General features: G+C 41.6%; 2 protein-coding genes across 6 annotated transcripts in view; one reads left to right on the plus strand and one right to left on the minus strand.

Moving 5' to 3' along the window:
- The window catches only part of Snapc3 (small nuclear RNA activating complex polypeptide 3), a 45,108-nt gene extending 41,646 nt beyond the window's left edge, over nt 1-3,462 (plus strand). For both annotated transcript variants that reach the window (XM_052176695.1, XM_052176696.1), the window contains exon 11: nt 3,164-3,462. The gene's annotated coding sequence lies outside the window, so the exon portion shown is untranslated. The remainder of the gene's footprint in view (nt 1-3,163) is intronic.
- The window catches only part of Psip1 (PC4 and SRSF1 interacting protein 1), a 35,398-nt gene extending 16,835 nt beyond the window's left edge, over nt 1-18,563 (minus strand). For all 4 annotated transcript variants that reach the window (XM_052176691.1, XM_052176692.1, XM_052176693.1 and 1 more), the window contains exons 1-6: nt 18,373-18,563; nt 17,819-18,031; nt 14,114-14,190; nt 6,395-6,533; nt 4,113-4,217; nt 2,890-2,952 (exon numbers count right to left, since the gene is read on the minus strand). In XM_052176691.1, the coding sequence (XP_052032651.1) occupies nt 2,890-2,952; nt 4,113-4,217; nt 6,395-6,533; nt 14,114-14,190; nt 17,819-17,890 (456 nt within the window). In that variant the 5' untranslated portion in view covers nt 17,891-18,031; nt 18,373-18,563. The remainder of the gene's footprint in view (nt 1-2,889; nt 2,953-4,112; nt 4,218-6,394; nt 6,534-14,113; nt 14,191-17,818; nt 18,032-18,372) is intronic.
- Nucleotides 18,564-18,770: the final 207 nt, after the last annotated feature.

Here is an 18,770-nt window from a genome sequence, read left to right on the forward strand (position 1 = left end):
CCTCCTAGAGTGCTGGGATTACAGGCATGCACCACCACCGCCTGGCCTTAATGCTAATTCTTAAGAGTTCTCATGACCTACTCAGTTACTAGGTCATTTTTATAGCCCCTCATCTTAACTGTTACAATTAAGCAAATAAGCCTTTTGGCTTCCTATTTATGGAAGTAACATGTATATTATGCTGTTGTCTATTAGATGTGAACGCATTGTCTTAAAAGAACAATACACATACCTCAATTTAGGGGCATTTACTTAGGATGGGTGTGTGATTCACCAGTGGCCCTTGCCTAGCATGGGCAAGTGCCCCGATACCATAGAACAAAAACACCCACTGTTTTAAAATGCTAGCAAACAGCTTGCTTTCACTCAGTGGTAGAGCTTGTGCCTATAGCATGTTGAAAGTTCCAGATTTGATCAACACAAAAAACCACATACATCAAGATGCTAGCAAATTATCTATGCCTTCAGTAAGCCATAATAGTTGCCTTACCTTGGTGTTGATGGCTACAACTTATCAGCATGGTAGTTACTAACCGTAGGGGGTACCTGTGGCAACTTCTTAAAAGGAAACAAAATGAAATCTATCCCATCAACTGGTAGAATGCAATGATTAGTTTTTGGTTTGTTTGTTTGTTTTATTTTTTTTATTTTATACAGACTTCTTTCAAATTGGGGCCAATGTCTCAAAATCCAATGATGCTTGATCAGCCACTTACATAATATCTGAAATCCTTTTATGGTATTTCAACATTTATAGTACCTTCACCAGGAGGAGGCGGTCAAGAAATCACTGTCACTGCTAATCCACAAGTTTTGATGGTTTTATTCACAGGCATGACTACTGTTATTGTATTTTTGTACATTTCCATCACATCACAGCCCCTGGGCAACCAGGTGGATAGTCGATGGGTTATCTGTAGAAAGGAGTCTTTTCCTGAGCAGTAGGGCTCCACAGAGGGTTCGAAACTCTCTACACTCCATGTCGAGACCAGCTGCCGTCAGGCTTTTTGTCTCGTTTATAATTTAGAGGCAGGTCATTTAATGCTTAATGTCCTAGATTTCCAAAGTGGGTTCATAGTCAAGTCAGTAGTAGTCCAGACCCTAGGCTTGATATACAGAAATTGATTTCCTAGCTGCAACTTTGTCCAAAGTAAAGCTGTCTGCAATGAAATGTCATTGAGTGTGATCACATCCTTCATTTTTCTTCAATCTGAGTAACTCCCTGGGGCGTCTCCATCAGCCACACTTGCAGCTTCCTGCTACACCCAGCAGCACCCCTGCACCTCAGCTTTCAGAGAACTGAAGACAGACAGGGTCTTGCCCTGGATTGGGATTTGGCTTACAGAGGCATTTTGACTGGCTTTCATATTCTATCCTGACCACTAACACATTGTCCTCAGCAGCAGTGATCTATTATTATACTTCCGTATCATTCCAGAATTCACTTGAGCAGCATTCTGAATTTTGCACAAGAACTTTTCCTTTGTACTCACATGCACATCTTGGCTTACTGGCCCAAGAAGGTCAGTTTTCAGCCTACCTCAGCTTAACATAGCCTCCTTTAAGGTTAATCATTTATACCTTTTAGGGTAAAGAGGCCTCTCTGACTTTTTCCACCTGAAGACCTAGAGGCCTTCTGTAAACTGACTAATCCCAGTATTTTTCCAAGAATGGCCTGTAAGGGGGGAACAGTCAGAACATTCAAAACATTTTTCAATTAAGATGCTGTCTTATATAAACCGTTTGTGGTGACTCAAGAATTATCACAGATCATTAGACTACCTTAATAGAAGAAAATCTATAAATGATAAAATTAACAAAATGCAGTAGAAAGTGAATACATACTCTTGCAGACTAGCTCAGCAGGGTAGCCACAACCCTTCAGTTTGTAAACCATTTTGTGGGCTGAGCATATACCTTTAATCCCACCTCTTGGGGAGTAGAGGCAGGTGATTTCTGTGGGTTTAAGGCTAACCTGGTGAGTTCCAGGACAGCCTGGTATACATAAAGAAACCCTGTCTCAAAACAAACCTAGCAAAGAAAAAAACAAACTCCAGTTTGTAAAGTCCAATACAACACACAAAGCTCAAGAAAATGAAGCATTCATGTATGTTGCTATTGTAATAAAAAAAGGACACCTGTTTGCTTTATTCCCTGTGCAACTAACTCTACCTATGACAATTCAGTCATTCCTAAAATTCTGACTTCATCACTGATCTGTTCTTTGTCCTAAAACAATTTCCTATCATCACACTGCCTTAATAAGTGAGTCCCAGAACATTTAAAATCAGTGATTTCCCATCACTACAGTTTTTCAGAAAAATATTGTAGGTTTCCTTTACCCTCTGACATTAAAGCCTATCAATGCTGCAGCGTGCATCCTCATGTCTGCACTCCTGAGTTCACCCTCGGGTAATGTTTACCCTCAAGTACACCAGGGGGCAAAGAGCAATTGCAACGTACTTTCACTTCCTAAGACTTACTGGCTTCATTTCTATCACTGGCATTAGGATGTCCTAACTAGGTCAGAGAAAGGTGTGAACAGAACTTAAACTGTCACTGCCCCTCTTGTCACAGTGGATGACAGCCTATGATAGTGAGAATTCAGGATTTACTGCAAAGATGTCATGTGCATTAAATCATCAACAATTCTCTATATCCACTTTATAGAGGGGATGAGGCAGATACTGGTCCACTTTATCTCCTTTTATCATTCAGCTTAACTGGAGGGTGCCACACCTTTATCGCCAAGAATTTTACTAAGTAACCAACTTACCCTTTGAGAATTAAAGGGTAGAGGTCCAGTCCAAATAAGGTTTCCTCATCTCTATTTTTCCTCAATTTAAATAAAATTTCTTTGAAATTCCTACGGTGTATTTAAGAAATTACCTTTCTCTTTCTTCCTCGCCTGGCAGCTTTTGGAGTGGTTATGTCAACTGCTTTAGTCACATCCTAAAATGCAAAACAGCAGACAAAAACAAAAAAGAAAAGAAAAAAGCCACAGACGAAATTGAATAAATTATACAAGAAACAAATTTCCTTAAACTACAATTGATAAAAGTAGCTTCACCGAAAGTGCTAGAGGGATCTCCTTACTCTGACCAACTGACAGCAACAACTAGCATCTTCAGGAAAAACAAATACTTATATATTCAATATTCAGGTTTGTGTAAAGGCCCCCAGGCTCATACCTGTGAGTGCTCAGTCATCAAGGAGTGCAACTACCTGAGAAGAACTAGAAGCTGGGGCCTCCTTGGAAGTGCATCCCTGAGGGGTGGACTTCGGGATTCCAAAAGCCCACAGGAGGGCCTGTGTCTCTCTGCCTGCCTGCACATCTGGACACAGAACTCTTGCTAATTCTCCAGCACCATGTTTCCCCCATAATGATAATGGGCTAAGCCTTTGAAACTGTAAGCAAGCGACTATTAAATGTTTTTGTTTTGTTTTGTTTTTTGAAATTAAGACTTGTCCTGTCCATGGTGTCTCTTCACAGCAGTAGCTCAGTGACCAAGCAGCCTACAATAGATAAGTATCTCTACTCATAATACGACAGGTAGAAATAAACCCAGGTTTAAATTTTATTACTTTAATATGTTTGAAGCACTTCCAGCCCCTAATACTTTTTAAAAGTGTTTTTAATAAACACTAACCTGCCTTACACCTATTTTGTTTATAAAAACAACTTCAAATAAAAATATCCATCCAAGAGCTAAGAGAAAGCTCAGGGGCTATGAGCATAGAGGATCCAGGTTTGGATCCCAGCACCCAAATGATAGCTAATGTCCATTTTTAACTCCATTTCCAGGATATCTATCCACGCCCTCAATAGGCATCAAGAATACACTCAGTATACAAGCATACATATAAGAAATTAATAACCTTAAATGCATGCATCTAAATTTTCATGTTTTCATTCACTTTTCAATATTTTGACAATTCCCTCCTACTGTGCCAGTCAACTCCCTTTATTTTTCCTTTCTTGTAGTAACTGTAAAATCCCAGGCAGTGCTCAAAATACCCCCAGCCCCAGGCCTAGTCCTCCCTGCATTCTACTCAATAAACTCCTATCTATAGATACATTTCCTTCATCTCCTTAGAGACACACAACATACTTCATTGCTGGCTTTTTCTTCCTGATCAGTGTCATCCTTTGAAACACTAGTTTCTTTTTCTTCCACTTCAACATCCGACGATGCATTTGACTGTTTGGTTGATACCTATGAAGAATAAATAAGTTATTCATTTTTAAGATGGCTTATCTAACTTGAAGTTTTCTATACATGTAAAATCAAAACCTTCTATGTCTATACATATATGGGTGTACCTCAAGTACGTTTAATACATAGAATTTAATACATAGAATTTCTTTTTAACATTTTAAAGCAGGGAGTGGCACTGCTATACCCCCAGCCTTTTATGTAGTAGGATGCCTACAAGTTTGAGGCAATCCTAACCTAAAGAGCCAGGTACGTGGCTAACAAGCTGGGATATGTAGTAACACCTTGCCAAAGAATTTTAAAGCTGTAAATTAAAATAGTCAGTTTTGGCAAGATATAATAACTCTCAGGAAGAGTGAGGCAGGTGAATTCTGAGTTTGAAGTCAGCCTGAGCTTTGTATCGGCCAAGTAAGAAAGACAGGGGTTGGAGGGTGTTATCACTTTAAATGTTGAACACACCAAATCAGAAAATTCAAATGTTTCCAAAACCTAAAACTTTATTCTTTGGTAAAGAAGGGAAATGTATAAATCTTTAATATTACTAACACTACAAAAAGTTTTAAATCACAATGACCAGATTTGTTTTGAACTAATTTGAATAAATCAGTCACCGGCCTGGGAATCATGCATCAAATTAGCACTTGGTCACAGTGTAGGTCAAGACTGGCAGTTACAAGTACAGGAGCAATCACAGTTTACTATGCTGAGTACCATGAAGATCATCTAAGGATGGCTCTCTTTATCAGAGATTCCAAACTGCACAGAACAATCTGTCAATTGTTTAAACATTTGTCAAAGCCAAGAAATAGCATAGCATGCTACATGTGAAATTACATCGGAATTCTGTTTGTTTTCTGGGTTTTTTTCACCCCCACCCTACCTCAGACAGGTTTCCTGTGTTGCATTGGCTGTGCTGGAACTTCCTCCATAGAGCAGGCTGGCCTCAAACTCAGACCCATAGGCCTCCGCCTCCCCAGTGCTGGGATTAAAGGCATGCACCACCACTGCCTTGCTATAGTGGTTCATTTTAAGAACTACTAAGAGTTCTGGAGCTTTCCATACATTCAAGAGTACAACTCCCAATATAGAAAAACATAACTCACAAAATAAAAAAAATTATTAAAGTAGTATTGGGACCACCATAAGATGGTTTAACAGGCAAAAGCACTTGCTAGGCACACTCAACAGCCAACATGGTAAAAGGAGAGAGGGAGGGAGGGAGAGAGGGAGAGAGAGAGAGAGAGAGAGAGAGAGAGAGAGAGAGAGAGAGAGCACCAACTCCACAAAGCTGTACTCTGACCCTGAGGCACATGCACACATTGTGCACACACCCATATAAACAAAATAAATAACAAAAACTATTAGCAGTACCAAAAGAAAATAAATAAACTAAGCCAGGCATGGGAGTGCATGCACGCCCTTAATCCCGGATTCTGAGTTCGAGGCCAGCCTGGTCTACAGAGGGAGTTCTAGGGCAGCCAGGGCAACAGAGAGACCCTGCCTTGAAAAAAAGAAAAGAAAATGTAACAAACCAGATAAAAACAAACCATACTATGAAGATGTAATACCATATATAAATTAAAAGCTCTGGGCTGTTTAGAATAGGTGGAATTTCTATTGGGGATGTAAATTCTGTTATATATTTATCAATGAGGTCTATTCTAATACCGTTCAATAAATCTTAAAAAAATACAACAACAATAACAAAACTAAAGGGCATACACTTTAAGTTTACAAAACAATTAGGCCACTGAGATGGCTCAGCTCAAGGATCCCAGTCTGCTGACCTCATTTTTATCCCCAGAACCATGTAAAGGTGGAGAACTAACTTCACAAAGATGTACTTGACCTCCACACGGAGAGTGACATATGTCCCCACCCATATCAAACACATGATAATAAAATGTTAGGGCCCTGAATCTAGCATGACACTAGTTACGGCTTTAAATTCAGTAATAGTGTAAATAAATTTTACTCAATCAAGAAGATTTGAACAACCAAGTATTTCTAGTTTTGAGATCTCTTTAAACATTCAATTAGTAACCATTTAGACACAAACATCAAGGAACATCCTTAAAAGAGCACAACCTAAAACTTGTAAGGTTCTTCAATTAGTTATGTACTTTCTAATGACAAGATTTTTACTCTAACTCTAATAATTTTATAAAAGGACTCACCTGTTGACTTGAAAATTTCACTTTCGGATTGTTATCTATCTCCCACAATCCTTCATTAAAACCTTTTCGTTTATTTGGTTTGCCATACTTTTCCTTATTTTCTGAGTAAGGAAATATGTCCTTTGGTCCTAAAAAAGCACTGTAACAGAGAGGGAAGACAGAAGTACACAGCAAAGCGATTAGATTATATATTAGGCTACTAGAAGAAATGAGGTTTTTGTGTTTTATTTTTTAAGACAGGGATTGTCTGTGTAGACCAGGCTGTCCACAAATTCAGAGATCTGCCTGTCTCTACCCTGAGTGCTGAGGTTAAACCTGTGGCCCACCAAACCCAGCTCATACAAATTACAAAAGTTTTAAATCCTAGTGATTTGGTGAGGTAAAAAAGACTCTGATAAAAGTGGTTTTGCTTTGGTTTGGTTCTGATTCCAAGTTCATATATCCTAATGTAACAAGAACTTAAAGTACTATGCCCACCTACCTAAGTAATTTATAACAACTATACAAAGGATTTTAAGACTTTTGTTTTATTAATTCTATGTATATGGGGGAAGAGAGATGCACCCGAGTATAGTGACCAGAGACCAGAAGAGGCTGTCCGATCCTCCTGGACCTGCATGTAGTTGTGGGCCGTGGGAAGTAACTTGAAGGGCAGCTGTGTTCTTAACCACTGATGGATATCTCCAACACTCCCCACCCCACCAAAAAAAAGGGTTGTTTTTGTTTTTTGAGACAGAGTTTCATTAAGTTGCACTTGCTGGCCTGGTAAGTATCAGGCTGGCCTAGAAATCACAGATACGGTTGTCTCTGTCTCCCGAGTGTTAGATTAAAGCTGTGTCCCATTAGCCTTGGTTCAAGCCTAATTTATTTTTTTAAGATTTATTTTTATGTGCACTAATGTTGTGCCTGCATAGGGGCCAGATCCTTTGGTTGTAAGCTGATGTGGGTGCTGAGAATTAAACCTAAGTCCTCTGGAAAAGCAGCCAGTGCTCTTAACTGCTGATCCCTCCCCATCAAGATCCTTTTTAATTCACACACGAGAGACACTCAGCATCACTAGAAAAACACAGACTCATCACTGCAATCCAGTAGCACAGTTACAATAAAGTGACAGTGTATGGCTGGGATACAGGTCAGTCAGCAGTGTGCTCGCCTACAATACAGTATCCCAGTACCACAGAATCTATGAATGGTGGCAGGTCTGTAATCCAGCACTCTAAAGGTACACAGGAGAGTCTGGTTAAAGGTATCCTCAGCTATGCAGCTTGAAATCTACCTAACAAATGAAATGGAAACCCATCTCAAAAAAGAAAACTGAAATATATAAAAATATTCTGTAGGTAGTCTGGTCGTCTAATGACTGGACACTTAAGTTGTCGTTTGAACCAGGAATTGTTTCTATACAGGAGAAGACATGCCCATACAAAGCATACATAAGGCATGACTTATGGAGTTCAGTAGTAGAGAGTTTGGCTAGGCAAGCAAAGGCCTGGGTTAGATCCAGCAGTATCAAAAAAATAATTGTACATAAGTGCTCACATCAACACAGTCACAATAGCCAACAGTGGGAAAACACACATGTCTACCAAGTGATAAATACAACACAAATAAGGCACAAGTAAGGGAAGCATTATCATATTCTATCCTGAAATATTGTATTAAATAAAAAATTTAAGTGACTAAAGCCCTCATTAAATGGTTTCATGTATATAAAGCACTCAGGAAGGACAAGGGCTGCCTCAGCCACAGCAGAGACAAGTCAACAGACAGAAGGCACCTGTCATTATGTAATAGGCTTCTTTTGAACGGATAACAATCTAAAATCTACTATGCTAATGTCTCCACTACTTTCTGGAATTGCAAAAACTACTGAATTCTAGACTTTTAAGTGAGTGAGCTATATGAAAATAAATATGATCAATAAAGCTGCTGTAATTTTTTTTCCCAGAAAAAAAAAAAAGGCATGGCAGCCCACACTTGTAATGCTGCGCTCAGGCTTTTGGAAACAAGAAACTCAAAGATTATCGCCTATATGTCAAGATCAAAATCAGGCTGGACTACATACATGAGAACTGACTCAATTTTTAATTGTTTTCAGAGAATACCATTTCCTACTCTCCTACCACTCTAAATGAACACACAAAATAATCCTAAACTAAGGTCAGAAATGGCAGTGTACTTTAATCCCTGCGAGCCAGAGCCAGGTGACTCTGAGAATTCAAGATCAGCCTAGTTTACACAGCAAGTTCCAGGCCAACCACAACTATAAATACATTTCAAATATAAATCAGTTATGAATTAGTACACTTTTCTATATTACTACATTTCTATATTCCTTCCCTATTTTTCCTAACTCCTGATTATTACAATAGACTTGCATCTTTGAAAAATCCAAACTTACTTATTCAAATAAATGATCCCCCTCCCAAATTTTGGAAGCAGGAGACCATCATACACCTAATTTTATTAATAATTTATTTAAAAACATTGTTTTAAAAAAAAAAAAGGTCAGCTGGGTGGTGGTGGCGCACACCTGTAATCCCAGCACTCTGGGAGGCAGAGGCAGGCAGATTTCTGAGTTCGAGGCCAGCCTGGTCTACAGAGTGAATTCCAGGACAGCCAGGGCAACACAGAGAAACCCTGTCTGGAAAAAAAAAAAAACAAATCCCCCTCAAAAAAAAGAAAAAGAAAAAAGGTCAGGCCCTGTGCATGTGTCATAGCTGAATAGCTTGGTGTTTTGTGGGATTTCTAACAGTGGAAGCGGGGGCTATCTGGAACTCTTGCTGTTTCTGGGACCTTTTTCCTCCTCCTGAGTTGCCCCCTCCAGCCTTGGTGTGATTGTATGTGGCTGGTCTTATTGTAGACTGCTATGCCGTGTTTGGCCGATGGCCCTTGAAGGCCTGCTCTTTTCTGAAGTGGTGTGAGGTTGGAATGACCCTGGGAAGAGTGGGTGGGGAAAGGAGGAGGGGGAGAGGAAGGACACGGAAACTGCAGGCAGGATAGAATATTTAAGAAAAGAAGTTGGGGGGCTGGAGAGATGGCTCAGCGGGTAAGAACACTAACTGCTCTTCTGAAGGTCCTGAGTTCAAATCCCAGCAACCACATGGTGGCTCACAACCATCCGTAATGAAATCAGATGCCCTCTTCTGGTGTGTCTGAAGACAGCTACAGTGTACTTACATATAACAATAAATAAATCTTTAAAAAAAAAAAAAAAGAAGTTGGGTGGTAGTGCAGGCCTTTAATTCAAGCACTTGGGAGGCAGAGGCAGATGGGTCTCTTGAGTTCCAGGTGAGCCAACCAGGGTTACAAGAGAAACTCTACCTCAAAAAAAAAAAAAAAAAAAAAAAAAAAGAAAGAAAGAAAAAAGAAAATTACCAGGCTGGAGAGATGGTTCAGTGGTTAAGCTCATTAACTGCTTTTCTAAAGGTCCTGAGAGTTGGTCCTAAGTTCAAATCCCAGCAACCACATGGTGGCTTACAACCATCTGTAAACAGACCTGACACCCTCTTCTGGTATGTCCAAAGACAGCTACAGCATACTTAGATAGAATAATAAATAAATCTTTAAAAAAAAGAAAAAAAAAAACAAAACCACCCACTATCACCAAAGACAATCTGAAGATCTGCCTATTTAAAAAAAAAGGAAAAAGAAAGTCAGCAATAGTAATAAAGCAACCCTGTCTTTCTAATAATGGTAAATGGTGTGTCTACTCTGGATCAAAATATTATAAATCCATTTTGAAATAAAAAATATCATTAACTTTAAAAGTCATTTTAATTCTTTAAATATATCCTTATTTCTTTGAATATTAACCTATTTTCTTCATTAGCCACCTTTATTAGTATGGTGCTAGGGAGTGAATCTATAGCCTCCTGCAACAGGCAAATAATTTACTGAGAATTGTAATCCCAACCCAACATTGCAATCTTTTTTTTTCCCCAAATGGCTTATTTTTATTTTATGTGCACTATTATTCTCCATGCAAATGTGTCTGTTAAAGGCATTGACTCCCCTGGAAGAAGAGCTACAGACAGTCGTGGCCTCCATATGGGTGCTGGGAATTGAACCTGTGGAAGAATACTCTGTGCTCTAACTACTGAACCATCTCTCCAGCTCCAACAGTAACCAACTTAATTTCAAATTAACCAAGTATGTAACAGCTGGAGTCCAAGTCTATACAGCTCAATCTAGGATACAATACTTAGTGGTAGAGCAAAGCCCTGGGTATGATCCTCAGCACAAAAAAAGAAAAAAACCATAAAATGCACAATACAAAGTTCTATTTTTAAATCCTGGAGAAGGCAGTCTTTTTTCTTCAACATTTAAGGGTTGGGGTTGGGGCTCGAGAGAGCACAGGGTTAGCACAGACACAGCCAAAGGTCAGATCCCCAACACTACAAAGGAAAGAGTTTAATAAACTGAGTCATATAAAACTATACAATATACTCACAAAATCTTTTAAAATCAGAGTAAATATTAAACTAAAAAGTCCTTAAAAATGCCTCCTCACAATAATTTTGGGTTTCTCATAACATCCCCAAGTCCTTACAAGGCATACCCACCCCTAATGGTGACCAGTCCAGCCCAGGAGCTGGCCAGCCGGCTGGCCCTTCCTACTGAGGTTCTTCCCTATAGAATCCAGATACTCGTTCTCCCTTCTCTCTCTGCTTTCTCTCTCCCTTCTCTCTTCTCCCTTCCTTGGCCTTGGTCCTTGGGGCTGATGAATCTGTATCTCTATAATCTGCCTTGAACTGGCTCATTTCAATAATGAAGAAATAACTTATCAATTAAAACTTTGCATGCATCAGAATCATCTGAGGCCTGTTAGAAATCACTGCGCCCACGTGTCACACATGACTCCCTGTGTCCAGGGTAGGCCCTCCAAACACTCAGCTACAGTTGCATTTTTTTCAACTACAGTTCCCTATGGAACCGACACTGGGGAGCTGGCACCACATCATGCAAATCTGATACAAAGTGCAGTTTCTCCTAAAGACCCCTTTCCCTACTGAATTTACTAGAATGTCTCAAAATTGTAAAGCATTACCCTGAAAACAGAAGTTCAGCATTTCTTTTCGCTAGTTGTTTTGGAGGCAGGGTTTCTCTATGTAGCCCAGCCTGTCCTGGAACTCGCTCTGTAGACCAGCCTGGGCTCCAACTCAGATCTGTTTGCTTCAACCTCCCACCAGGGATCTTTTCTTGTAAGATTTATTTTATGTATATCTGAGTGGTCTATCTGCATGGACATCTGTGTGCCGGAAGAGAGCATCAGATCCCATTACAGATGATTGTGAGTCACCATGTGGTTGCTGGGAATTGAACTCAGGACCTCTAGAAGAGAAGTCAGTGCTCTTAACCACTGAGCCATCCATCTCTCCAGCTTCCAGGGAGCTTTTCGTAAAAGTCATTATTTTCATATACAAAATATATGTGACCCCAATTCAAACTGAATATATTGTGAAGGCTGATCCAAAACTGTGTTTTTAAAATCTATGGGCCACATAGTTTTGGCCTATGCCTCTAATCCCAGCATTCCAGAGGCAGGAGGATCTCTGAGTTCAAGCCCATCCTGGTTTTAAGGAGGAAGTTACAGGATGGCCAGGACTACACTGTGAAATACTGTCTCAAAAAAAACAAAAACAAACACAACCATCATGTAGCCAGGTGTGGAACACCAGCACTCAGGAAGCAGAGGCAGGTGGATGGCTATGATTCAAAGCCTGCCAGGCCTACAGAAAGATTTCCAAGACAGCCAGGGCTACAGAGAGATACCCAGGCTCAAAACTTCAAAAAAACAAAGCAAAAAAATATAATGTCAAACAATACCATCAACACAAAATGTCCGTAAGTGGCAAATCTACAGATGGTAATTAATAGCTGTGTAAGGCTAGGGAAAAGAATGACCTTAATGGACAAGGGAACAATTACACTAAAATCCAATAAAATATCCCCAAATCAAATTGATGTGTACTTTAAATATTGTGCAATATAAATTTCATCTCGGAAAGTTTACCAAATTATATGTAAGTTTAGAAAGTAGAGAAGCAGGAAATGGAAGCTAAGCCAAATGCTGCCACTTTTATATCACTCTTAAGAATACAGAGTGAAGGGCTGGAGAGATGGCTCAGCGGTTAAGAGCATTGACTGCTGTTCCAGAGGTCCTGAGTTCAATTCCCAGCAACCACATGGTGGCTCACAACCATCTGTAATGAGATCTGATGCTCTCTTCTGGTGTGTCTGAAGACAGTTACAATAAATCTTTAAAAAAAAATACAGAGTGAAAAATAAATAAGTAGACAGCAGACAGAGAGACAGCTTACAGCTCTGTCAGAGGACCCAAAACCCAGGCTCACTCAAAGCCCGGCACCCACCTGAGAGCTCAGATCTGACACCCTCACACAGCCAAATGTACAGGTAAAACACATAAAATTAATATATGAGAAAAGAAACGTTCAATAACTACAGTGATACTTGAGATGTCCTCAACCGCCTTTTGTCTCAGTTAAACATGCTATTCTACAGAAATTAATTAAGTCCAATTCATGTAGATTATATAGTGCATGCAAAGACGGTCAATTCTAGGGGTCTAAGAATATAAGCTTTGGCCATTAGTTGAGACAGCCTCCAAAGCAATTTCATGTACATGTCTCATCAACAACAGTTCAACATGCAGCTGTAATCTCATACAATATTAATTTCCTGGCTCTGGGAGTGACCAGATGCACCAAGGGCTTCCCTCTTCTGATCCTCCCAACATCAGTATGGCTAATAGGGCCAGACCTCAAACAGCAGGTAGTCTGTATTTACTAAAAAGAATACTCAATGCCTGACTGCTTTCAGCCATCAATCAGTCTTGGGATTATTTTAAACCTAACTTCTTTTTGATCATGCAAGCATCTATTCCATTAAGTAAACTTGTTATTTCTAACCTTTTTTTAACCTTTGAAAACTTCATACATATACACAGCATATTTTGATCAATCACATCCATCCCTCAATCCCGTCTCCAACTTTCCCCGTAATTTTCACCAAGATGTAGTGTTTTAAATAAGGATGGGGGGGGGGGCACAATGGATGGATGGACGTGGGGGATAGTGGGGGGGGGGTGCTGGGGCTTTATTCCCTACCTTAGGAGGTAGACAAGGGCAGGTATCTTTGAGTTTGAGGCAAGCCTGGTCTACAGAGAGTAACAGGACAGACATAGAGAAATCCTGTCTCAAAAAAAAAAAAAAATCAAGTCGGGGAGGGGGGGTACCCAGTCAGGCATGGTGGCACAATGCAAAATGCCAACCCGGTCTATATAGTAAGTTCTCGGCCAGCAATACATAATGACATTCTATCTCAAACAAACAAAAGAGTTCCTAGCATTAAACAGGAAAGTACACTTTATATTTTTAAATGAAACTTAAAGGGCTTATTCTAAAATTCAAACATGACTTTTTAAAGTTTTCTATTCCAGCCCAGGTATATGGATGGCATTTTATCTCCAAACATGGGAGACACATAACAAGTTGATCTCTATGAGCTCAGGCTAGCCTGGTCTGCATGGAACATCCCAGGGCAGCCAGGGCTACAAGAGACTGTCTTTAAAAATAATAAGTTTTTAATTTCATTGTCACTTACCACTTACATTTTGAAATTTCTGCTTTCTTTTCTGTTTTATACCTAATTTCTGCAAGTTAACCGTCATTTCAGCTTAAAGCTAACAGGACTTACGTCTCATGGGTTCCAAAAAAGAAAATGGGGAGTTTATTTGTGGGTGGTTTGACAGCTCCATCAGGGACTTCATCTACCTGTAAGAAAGAAAAGCCAATTTTTTTTTTAATCTTACAAACCTTAGTACACTTGAGTGAACTAGAGTAAAGAACCCCAAATGGGTCTAATACAAAATCAAACCATTTTACAATTTATTGTAATATAGGCTGTTTTCCTCCCAGCCTCCAGCTCTCAGAACAACGACCCGGCCAGCTCCCTGAGCAGCTAATAATTTAAAATAACCATTTATACCAATACGTCCTGCCCCATGGCTGGTGAGCTCTGCTCAGGTACCTGCCCAGATCTACCACATCTACCCCAGCCTTCTTTCTGCCTCCAGATGTCCCACCTTCTATTCTACCCTTTCCTATAGGTCTTAGAGATTTTAATTGACAGGTGGTATAACCACACAATACACAAGATAGTCTCTCTACAACCCATGATCTCAAACAAGTTCTAAAAAGCAAGATTTTTTTTCCTCTAGAATTCATTAGGTGGCAAAACTGGTCCTGACATCAAGACCCTTTTCTTTTCTGTAACTAACATTTTGATCACTGTTTCTCTGGAGAAATAAAGGTTATCACTACCTGCTTGCTACTCCAAATCATGTCAGAAGCAAATCCTGACGCATACCTACTGGGATTAGCTTCGCTTCCTAAAATCCAGTTACTTAATTTTTTTTTATTTTTTTTTATTTTTTTTATTTTTTTGTTTTTTAGAGACAGGGTTTCTCTGTGTGGCCCTGACTGTCCTCGAACTCAGAAATCTGCCTGCCTCTGCCTCCCAAGTGCTGGGATTACAGGTGTGCGCCACCACCACCCGGCTTAACTTAATTTTTAAAACAAATTTGATGCCAACCATTTCTCAGAGGGAGTCTACAGCTAGTGTGCAATCCTGCCTGAGAGCTGTTCACACAGTAAGCGGAGTGAGAGGCAGGAGAAGCAGTTCAGAGGTTAAGAGCATTCAGTTCTCAAGCCCCGCATGCTCACTTAACTCGAGCTCCTGGAGTGGGCATTGGGGGGGGGGGGGCACCTCTTCTGGCCCCCTAGGGTACTCACATACATGGTGTTCAAACACATGGCATGCACACATACACGGGGAAAAAGTTATATAAAAGCAAACAGCATCCAAAATCTAAGGCATTATTTTCCAATGTTTGAAGAATATTGAAAGGAAGAAAAGTATTAGGTGTTGTTTATTAATAATTCTATTTCAATTTGTAGAAGTTAAAAATAATTGGATAAAAAATGTCACCCTTACAGTTGAGACCTCAAATATTTAAATACTCAAATTCTCTACAGCAAAGATTAAGAACATCTAAGAATGAAAAGCCATGTCAATTTTTTGGGGAGGAGAGAGTTCAAGAGTTTCTCTATGTAGCCCTGGCTGTCCTGGAACTCATTCTGTAATTCTTTTTTCTTTCTCTTTTTGTTTTTCGTTTTTTGTGTTTTGGATTTGGTTTTTCAAGACAGGGTTTCTCTGTATAGCCCTGGCTGTCCTGGAACTCCCTCTGTAGACCAGGCTGGCCTTGAACTCATAAGTCCTCCTGCCTCTGCCTCCCAGAGTGCTGGGATTACAGGCATGGGCCACCACTGCCCGTGTTAAAAAAAAAAATGTAAAAAAATTCCTAAAATATGTCAAATTCAGCTGCTTCTAAGAAAAAGAAAACGAAGGAAGAAAGATAAAAATGTCCTATCCCAATCCAAACGAACTCATCAATCACAGGTAGAACTTGTAGCTGGAGAGGTGGCTGAGTGGTTAAGAGGAGCCAGGCTCCGTCTGGCACCCACACAGCAGCTCCTGACAGTTTTTTTCACAGGCTCAAGTTATGGAAGTAGTGTAGACATACATGCAGGCAAAACACCCAAAACATAGAACTTTAAAAAAAACTTAATTTTCAAGAAAAAAGAGACTTGTTTAAATCAAGAGGAAAATGACTCTCCAAAAGCTCTTTTTCCCTTTACCAGCACCGACTCTTAGTCACCTGTAACATACTGCAAGAGGTAAGAAGATAGTATAAGAAGATCATATTTAATTAGATGTAGGTAGATGTGCCTGCATGTGGGTGTGCACAGAGTGCAGGCGTGACACTGCCCTGGAGTCACAGGCAGATCATTGTGGCTCTGAGCTGCCTGACAGGTACTAGGAACTGAATTAGGTCCACGGAACAGCAAGTGCTCTTAACCATTCAGCCATTTCCCCAGCTGTCAAAAATAGAACATTTTAAAGTATTTACACCTGGCCTCTAACTACACCGTGGCATGGAACTCTGGAAGGAGTATCAGCTAACCCTGATTTTTTTAACACCTCAAAAATAAGGATACCTTGATTCATACAGTGTCCCTTGGAGGCCTTTACACCTTCCCAAGTCCAGCAGGCCTTCTATTTAGTTGAAATACAGTGTTTTACAAGTGCATGATTGTGTAACTAAGAGCTGTAGGATAAAGAAATTCAGCTTTAGGTCACTGCTCTAAAGATGTTTGCAATATACAGAACAGTCAAAGCACACACAAAGCTGTAATTAAAAAGTTTTCCTATAGGAAAACAAGAACACCAATTATATAGACAAGGCTAATGATTAAGAATGGGGAGGCTTTGGGAAGGCTCCACCAGTCAAGGTACGGGAGGATGATGGGAAGTGGAGGGAGCAGACTGAGTCTGTATTCACACACAGCTGTCAGAACTACAATTATGGAATTTATTATTTCTAAGTAATACCTTTCAAAGATTAAATTATTTACATGCATAAAAAAATAGCCAGGCATAGGTTGTGCCTGCCTTTTGTCCCAGCACTCCAGAAGCAGAGGCAGGTAGATCTCTGAGTTCCAGGACAGTCAGCGCTACACAGAGAAACTCTGTCTTGAAAATGAAAAAAAAAAAAAAGTTGTATAAAAAAATGATTACAATTTTAGAACATCAGTCTATTTTTTGAGTTTATCTAATCAACATTCTTTAAGTCTTAGCTCTAGTGTTCTGAACCTTGACACCATTATAAACAAAAACACAAACAAAAAAAAGAGAAAAATCTATTTTTTTCCCCCGGAAATGGAGTTCAGGTGTTTAATGGCACATCTTGAGTCCTTAGGACTTCTCCAGTTAGGTTAACCCAGTGTCTGCTCTCCTCCCCCACTTTGGCTATGGATAACAAAAAATGGAAAACAGCATCTTCAAGGTCACAAGCCAAAGAATGTGAATATAACGGTATAAATGCATCACCAACTGCAAATCGAGTACTAAGTAATTTAATCACATGTGACATGCAAGGGTTTGTAATTTGCATATTTCGCTGACGATTTGTATTTTGTTCAAAATTCCAAATTTTAAGGAAATATCATGACTTCACTCATTTTGAAACACAGAAATCATACTTGATGATTTCACCTCAATGAAACGTTAACTGAATGTCATCCCTAAATATTCCTATATAGAACACCTGTCAGAGACTCAAAAAACAAGCCACGGGGAAACCGCCGCGGGTATGAGGGAAAACCTAGAATTTTACAATTGCATGGGAGAGTACCGGGAAAAACTGAAATGAAAGGTTCCAAGTAACGGTAAAGGGAAAAGGAGAGGAAGGACGGAAAGGAAACCGAGAAGAAACGATGGGAGGAGGCAGGCCTTTGGAAAGGCGGCTGCACCGCTGCACCGGGGCTGCAAATCACTTACTCGAGCTGGCCAATGAGGATAACCTTTCATCTTGGCGAAGATGAGGTCTCCAGGTTTGAAATCGCGAGTCATGTTGGAGGGGCGACGCCGGGAGTCCCAAGACCAGAAGGGGGAGCAGCGCAGCCGCCGCGATCAGGAGATGCGAGCACAGACGCGAGCTGGGACTGGCGGGCCCGCGGGCGGGGGAGGATGCCTCCGGGTGTCCCGACGCGCCTGCGAGGGACAGCAGGGAGGGCGGTTAAAGCGCAAACCCCAGGGAGGGGCCGCGGGGAGGAGGGCAGGGGGAGGGGAGGCCGCGGAGGGGGAGGGGGAGCCGCCTGCGCGCCTCCCCGGAGCGCGGCCTCGGCCCCGAGCAGCGGCCGGGCCTGCGGTCGCGGCCACCTGAGGCAGGGATGCTGCTCGCCGCTGTGCCGCCGGCCTCTCACCCCGGCGCTCTCAGGGCTTTTCCCACGGGCCGCAGCCCACGAGGGAGGGGCGCGGCGGGAGAGGAGGGAGGCTGCGAGCGCGGCCGCCCGCTTCCCACCCGCGCCGAGCGGGGGCGGGGCGGCTCTCACCTGCTGGGCGGTGGCGCTGGGGCTGCGGGGCGCGCTGGCCGCTCCTGCCCACGTCCACGCCGGCCACCTGCGCCACCAGCTGCCGCAGAGGCGTCTCAACGGCTCCGAGCTGCAACCGCCACCGCCACCGCCGCCGATGTCGCTGCGCCGCTCCCGCGCGGCTCCCGCTCGGCGCCCGCTAGCGCTGGGCTGTACCAAGTGCGCGCGCAGGCACGGGTGGCGGTGCAGCCGCGGAGCGTCGTGGCTCGGGAGCTGAGGGTCTGAACCCCTGGAGCCCACAGGTGCCCCTGCTCACGAAGAATTGCAAGCAGATGCCGCGGGACGGGACGGAGGGGAAGGGCCTGGAGAGAGGAGCGTGGGAGCTGCACCTCTCCTCTCCCCCCACGGCCGGCACAGTG

Source organism: Apodemus sylvaticus, chromosome 3, assembly GCF_947179515.1.
Source record: "Apodemus sylvaticus chromosome 3, mApoSyl1.1, whole genome shotgun sequence".
In the NCBI taxonomy this organism is placed as follows: domain Eukaryota; kingdom Metazoa; phylum Chordata; class Mammalia; order Rodentia; family Muridae; genus Apodemus; species Apodemus sylvaticus.